At 36.2% G+C, this 7,518-nt stretch overlaps 1 protein-coding gene across 1 annotated transcript in view; it reads right to left on the reverse strand.

Moving 5' to 3' along the window:
• Positions 1-4,389: 4,389 nt before the first annotated feature.
• Positions 4,390-7,518, reverse strand: part of LOC103513242 (protein king tubby) — a 10,124-nt gene continuing 6,995 nt past the window's right edge. Inside the window, exons 5-7 of the mRNA XM_026826497.1 lie at positions 6,102-6,219; positions 5,609-5,761; positions 4,390-4,908 (exon numbers count right to left, since the gene is read on the reverse strand). Coding sequence (XP_026682298.1) covers positions 4,775-4,908; positions 5,609-5,761; positions 6,102-6,219 — 405 coding nt within the window. The 3' untranslated portion in view covers positions 4,390-4,774. The remainder of the gene's footprint in view (positions 4,909-5,608; positions 5,762-6,101; positions 6,220-7,518) is intronic.

The raw sequence follows: 7,518 nt of genomic DNA on the forward strand, positions 1-7,518 counted from the left end.
TGTTATCATTGTTATCAAAATTCTATACAAAACCATCAATCCTGACAAAATAATAATAATAATAATAATAATAATAATTAATAATAAATTATTATTACCCCACTCACCAACCTCAGTGGAGTAGTGGTTAGCGTGGTGGACTTCGGATCTGGAGGTTGGTGGTTCGAGTCCAAGTCAAGTCAAAAAATTTAGCGTAGTGCATTAAGCGGGGAACGACATTTGTGACAAGCATTTATGCTTAATACAATTAAAAATTCCTTTATTTACCCCACTCAAATTCTTCATTTCGGAGCTATGACTAAATGGTTGGGTCAGGACTAGGCCAAGGTCGGAGGTCCTACTAAGTCTTATAGTCTTAATTTCACCCAGATGACATCTACAGATCCGTTAAAATTCCATCCATCACAAAAAATTCCCCAAGAACTCTAGAAAGGGGTTATCACAGGACGAACTTTTCTAAATTAATTTGTAAAAATGTGTAGATTAAAGGGACTTTTCAGTCCTATACCAGTAGGATAAACAAACAAGGTATAATAATATTTTGTATATGAAAAAAAATACGCACAACGCCTTGCACGAACTTGTGACAAAGAAGTTACTGACTCCATCATTCAATTCATTCAGCTGTTCTCGGTTCTCGCCCAGTAGGATAAACAAACAAGGTATAATAATATTTTGTATATGAAAAAATACGCACAACGCCTTGCACGAACTTGTGACAAAGAAGTTACTGACTCCATCATTCAATTCATTCAGCTGTTCTCGGTTCTCGGCTCGGAATGTCGGAGTCATATTGAGGCTGTGTTTATGTACAGGGCTGAGATGAGCTCGGACGAGGTGAGATAGGATATTGTTTCTACAGTTTTGCATTGGAGTGGATATCTGCCTTTTTGGTTCTCCTTATCAAGTTGACCCACAGAACTTATATATAATGACTGCTGAAACCCTTTGTTCTGAATCTTTGAAGTTCTGCAAAATATATCTGCCTTTTTGGTTCTCCTTATCAAATTTATTTTATATTTATTTTTGTTTGCTTTGTAATTCGCTTGTTTGTAATATCTAATTTAAATGAAAAGTATAATATAAACGTGCTCCAAGAGATTATAAAATAAATTTTAAAAATTGCCGCCGGGACAGAGGGTTAGAAAAAATGCCCAACAATCCCACGCTATCCTTGCTTAAGTTACCACTGCTGAAACCCTTTGTTCTGAATCTTTGAAGTTCTGCAAAATATATCTGCCTTTTTGGTTCTCCTTATCAAATTTATTTTATATTTATTTTTGTTTGCTTTGTAATTCGCTTGTTTGTAATATCTAATTTAAATGGAAAGTATAATATAAACGTGCAAACTAGAGATAAAAAGTAAAAAATGAATTCATTTTAAAAAAGTAAATCATTTTCCACACGCCAAGAAAGGCCGAGAATGGCCTATCTCAGCCCTGTACAATCTGTACATAAACACAGCCTGAGGAATTGAGTTCATGTAAAGAGTTATGCGCATGCGTTAATTCTTTCACTTGGGTTCTATAGAATTCAGCTGGGTCCTAGCGTTAAATTGATAACTAATATAACTATTGGCACATTGGCAGTAGTTCAGTAGTAAAGTTAGTTTTCTAGTGGAATGTGGAATTATAGCCGAGTAAACCGAGTTATCCAGTTTTTCTATACCAGGGTTGTCCAACCTTAGGGCACCCGAGGGCCGCAAGAGACCAAGGTAGAGAGTTGGCGGGCCGCAAAAAAAACCGAGTTGGGTTGGACAAGCCTGTTCTATACCCATGATATGGATACCTTCAGAAGTAGTAAGGAAACACAGGCGTAGATTTTTGCTTATTGCTTATGTGCAATATGATGTGCATCTATACCCATGATATGGATACCTTCAGAAGTAGTAAGGAAACACAGGCGTAGATTTTTGCTTATTGCTTATGTGCAATATGATGTGCAGTGTGATGTGATGAGCAGTGAGCAATCACGATTTTTTTTTTTCTTTTTTTGATTGTGTGCAATTTATTTCAATTCTCAAGTAGAATCATGGACTGAAATTTATTTAAAATAGGTAATTATATATGTGATGAGCAGTGAGCAATCACGATTTTTTTTTCTTTTTTTGATTGTGTGCAATTTATTTCAATTCTCAAGTAGAATCATGGACTGAAATTTATTTAAAATAGGTAATTATAATTATTAGTCCACATTTGGACAATTTATAAAGTATGATTGGGTACTTAATAAGGAAGATAATACAAAGAAATTCGTAAATAGGTTTATCTAATTTCAGTCCAGGATTCCTCAGATAACTCGGTTATGATTCCACAAGAAAAGCGCGCGAATCGTAAAGAACTAGAACATACAGAGTGGGAGAAAAGTCCTAGAACGTTAAGAGTCTAAATAAACAGGGTGTCTCAGAATTTATGCTTAGGCTTTTGGCTCTGAAAACATCCTAGAAGGTAATAAGATAGGAAAATGAAAGATAGGTCTATTTGTCTAGTGAAAACATAGTATCTTTCATTTCACTATTTTATTGTATTGTTTTGTATAAAGCTTATGGTACCTGAGATCAATTTAAAATGCAGAGGTAGCTCTAAGTTCAGAGGTTGGATTCCAGAACAGGTAAGGTACGTGGATATTGCCTTACCTGACTTTGTTTCACTGTCGGAGGAAGCACTGTATAATATACCTTCCCCTTTTAAAGATTCTCTACCATTGCACATGTGACATGTTTGGCAACAATGCCTATTTTTTTGCTGCCACATTGATGAACAACAACAACAACAAACTATAGTATCCCGTTTCCAGAAGATTGTTAATCCTAGACGGTATAAATTCTGGGAAAATCAATTGATTCCTTTAAAAACTCGTTTTACGTTGGAAAAAAAAATCAAAATAATAATAATAAAAAAAGATTTCAATCATACACAAGACAAAAACATGAGACTGGGTGTAAATTATATTTTTAAACTAAAGACTAGATTAAATATGAACAGAATTACGAACAAATAAACATAATAATTATGTAGATTTAGGAGTTTCGCTATATACTGGAATCAAGTATCAGTTTGTATCGGGTACAACTAAAAAAAAAGTTTCAAAAGATGATTAAAATGAAAAAGTTAAATTCAGAAATTTTGAGCTACATTTGTCACATGTAGGTATTACCCACTTGATAGTTTCCTATGGCTATATGCTATATTATGTGCAAAAAAAATCGGTTAGGATAAGTTTTTGGATGAATTATTTTGGATATTTTTCCAATACACACCTAATACCTACAATATTTCTATTAAACATAGAGTCAGCTAGAAAACCAAATGCGTTATCTTGAAGACAAAATGAGCTTTTAGCAGATAACAAAAGACCTTTAGAAATATTTTTAAAACATTCATAGCCGAGGTCACAATCAGTTTAAACTCGGTTTATTTCAAAAATGTCAGCCAATCTGTTTGCTTAATCCATAGAAATTAGAAACCTCACCTAAGTAAGCGCAACTGCTCTATTCTAGACAAAACGGTGAACCCGCCTAATCCTATTCTGATAAGTGAAATGTATATGTACAAAAAACATGACATGAAATAAAAGTAGAACAAATACAACTAAAATAGATGAGAGCAAACAAACAAACAATAGAAAGAAGAACAGAAGGAAATAAAGATTTAAAAACGTACAATACATAAAATTAAAACCATAAAAATGAGATCTCAACAGAACAGTATTGTAAAATATAAAAGAGTCATCAAATAAAAAATTTAAGAAAAAAAAAAATCATACAACCAGAACAGAAGTCAGCCGTTCTTAAGTTAGGTATGGCTAAGACCACAATCTAGGTTTAAACTTGGAAGTTAAACCTAAAAAAAAAAGTTGAAACTTAGATTGTGGGACCCGCCTTTATTAGTGCGATCCAAAAGAAACAAAAAATTACCTTTACCTACTCTTCAAAAGTTCATTTTACTTTGACAGATCACAGAAAAGCTTTAATGGAGGGATTTGAAGTGCTTCCGGGTAGCACTATAGAGATGACAACTATAGAGATTTGTAGAGGACAAATCAAAGGTTTCGGTATAAGAAAAAGCTTCTAAATAAATTGATTACCTATGTGCGAGCCTATCTCGTAATAAATTTACGTTATCAATAACAGGAAATGAAAAAAAAGCAAACAAAATAGGTAGGTATAGAAAAATAAAATAACAACCTAAGTTTCTAAGTTATGATATGCATTTGTTATCATTCCTTTTTTTAAGATTTTAATTACCTAATCTCAAATGGCTATAATTTATAACATGCTAATCGTTAGAAGTTTAACGGCCGGTAGTTCGTTTGCGCATGATATGCATTTGTTATCATTCCTTAATTTAAGATTTTAATTACCTAATCTCAAATGGCTATAATTTATAACATGCTAATCGTTAGAAGTTTAACGGCCGGTAGTTCGTTTGCGCCAAAATTCAGCATTAAAACTAGAACTTAAGCTTAGTAGCCACCAGCAACATTTTTACCAAAAACATTGTTTCTCAACAATCCAGAAAAGTTGTTGCACCAGCAACTTTTTTCACCTCCAGTCATAATTCAGAACCCTTTTTCTAGGCTTCAAGTATGTAATAGAGTTTTTCTTTAAAGATGCTCAACATTCAAAACATTTGTTTCACAACATATGGGCAACTGTTGCAATACAAATGTTCCCGGTGCGAAATATATGTACTAGGCTTGATAAAATGACACCTCAGCCGATTGGCACGACTTGTAAGGTGGACTAGTAGTTGACACGGTATACGCTTGACTTTTACTCGCATGCCAGCTTGCTGTCGAAACTAGACAGGGCTATACTGAATGCTTGCAGGGGACATAGGGGGTAACGATAGTCCATTGTGAACACATCCTCGGATGTTCTCCCAAACTGGAGAACTATGTACTCCGCTGAAATCAAAATAAAATATATTAGGATACTTTCCGTGTCCGTGAGATATCTAAAATAGTTCATCGCCAGCCTACTTAGCTTGGTTGGTAGTGCGTCTGCCTTGTGAGCGCTGGGCCGCGGGTTCGATTCCCACCCGGGGCGGATTTTATCCTGATGGGATAATGTTCGTTCTCGGAACGGCTGGCCTTCTCCTATCCTGTCTTTCTTCTCTCTTCAATTTCGGGACGATGGGACCATGGCAGTTGCAGTTCCCTCTGTCAAACCTCTTAACTTAAAATAGTTCATCTCACGAAGTTGGAATGATTGAGATTTAAACCCTTTGGAGTCTTTGGACTTAATACGAGGATCAAGAAATTAGTACTTAAAATTCAAGTTTGAATAAATTAAGTGTCATTTTGACTTGACGAAAAACTGCCTTATAAGCGCTAGGTCGGGGATTCGATTCCCACCTAGAACGGATTTTATCCCAAACAGGCTCGTTCTCGGATCGGCTGGCCTTCTAATATCCTTTCTTCTCTCTTTACTTTCAGGACGATAAGACCTTAGCAGGTCGTAGATTCATATAAGCTAAACACGACTTTTAGGGCTATTTGCCCCTACAACTAAGCCTCAGAGTGGGCGTTATGTTAGCAGTTACAGTTCCCTCTATAAAACCACTTGAAGGGAAAAAATAATAATAAAATACATAGAGGTACGTACGATCATTATCATGAATGATTTGAAAGTTCTTGACCGAGGCTTGGGTAACACGTCCGTGGAAGTTGAGCACATAGGATTGTGTATCTTCATTCCACGTGGGGGTCTTGTTGTGCAACTCGATGATGTTGTCCATGTTTTTGCTGTTCCAACATTCTGGGAGAAAAGAAATAGGTAAGTAAGATTTATCCATCATTGGTTAGGTTTATATAGGACAGACACTCTATTCTGTTGATTGATGGTATGTATAATGGATTGGTATAGGGTTGGTATAATGGACAAACTGTTAGTATAATGGAACAACTTGTTCTAAGCTGACAGTCTAAATAAAGCACTACTTATTCTTACCGTTATATTTAGTTGGATACCTACTTGGTCTTTTGACTTCCAACCCAAGTTTCAAATACATTTGTGGTCTTTTTCTTGTGAAGCATCCTTGAAAAAGTCTACAAATGTGGTTTCAGAGGTAGGAAGAAAAATACCTAGCTCGTCTTACCTATGAGAGTTTCGGAGATTTCCAGTGGCGTTATGGATACTCTTTCATAGCTTTGAGTCATGCCAGGTATCAACACGGTCATCTTGCGAGGCCCTTTGAATCCAAGTACGTTCGTATCCTGAAATGAAACATACAAAACAACGGGTTAGGATAGTTTTATTTATTTTTAAATTGCTGATCTTACTACTGAACTCTGGTATACTACTGTGGTGGAAAATACTACTGTGGTAAGATCGGGCATAAGAGGTTTGCTAGAGGGAACTGTAACTGTAACGCCCGAAAGTCAAGAGAGAAGAAACACAGAATATGAGAGTTCAATAGATCAGTTGCGCTTACTTGGGTGATGTTTCAAAGTCATAGAGCAGGAAAAATGAGGACCAACGAAATTTTTCTTTTCTTACGACTTTTCCCGAGATAAATTGATTTTAAAAATACCGGTAAATCGTGAACTTTGACGTCACGGCATACGCTCCCGTAGGCGATGACGTTACATTAAATGTCCCGAGCAAAGCTCCAATTGAAAAAATACCGGTAAATCGTGAACTTTGACGTCACGGCATACGCTCCCGTAGGCGATGACGTTACATTAAATGTCCCGAGCAAAGCTCCCTCGCAGGCAACGCATTAATGTGTTTGTGCGCATAAGTTTCTGCGCAGTTCTTTCTGCTCCTCCACTAGCGCGCTTGCATAGTGGCGCTACCTAACGGACGAAAAAAACAACTGCGTAAAGTCTGACGTCACACATATTTGAACTCTTTCATTAGAACGGAAAATAAAAATTGAATTTTCGACCTTTTACAGTTATTTTTTCGGAGTTTTGACCTCAGATTTGGATTTTTCCCAACTTTTTACATAAGAATTAGGAATCGATCATTTATTTATAATTTTTACCCATTTGCAACTGCTCCATTAAGATTAGATTCCGCGAACAATCCTTAGAAGGTATTTGTTTAGGAAAAATCCTCTTAGTGATCGAACCCACGAACTGGCGCTTACAAGGCAGAAGCGCAACCATCCAAGCCAACTAGGATGGCATTGTTTCAGAACGTGACGATATTTTCTATGCGAATTTTAAGAGGAAGGGAGAGAGAGAGCAGGGTGAAGAGAAGGAAGGGTGAAGAGAAGGAAGGATAAAGAGAAGGAAGGGGGAGAGAGAACGAGACCCAAGGGTACGAGTTATCTGATTTGAAAAGTAGAAAAGCGGCATTTAATGTCTGTTTTGATGCCCATTTTGAATTCAAAATTTTCATGGCATAAAATAATTCGTCCTGTTTATTAATGCTTAAGTATGTCTCGAAACTAAAGTGGAAGGGGAATCTAGGGCAAGTCAGACGTCTCTACTTCCCCTACTTTATAATACTAACAACACTATAATTCCCCCCCCCCCTTCTCTTAACCTCTCTTCCTTCTCTCTATC

This window comes from Diaphorina citri, unplaced genomic scaffold (assembly GCF_000475195.1).
Source record: "Diaphorina citri unplaced genomic scaffold, Diaci psyllid genome assembly version 1.1 scaffold944, whole genome shotgun sequence".
NCBI classification, from domain to species: domain Eukaryota; kingdom Metazoa; phylum Arthropoda; class Insecta; order Hemiptera; family Psyllidae; genus Diaphorina; species Diaphorina citri.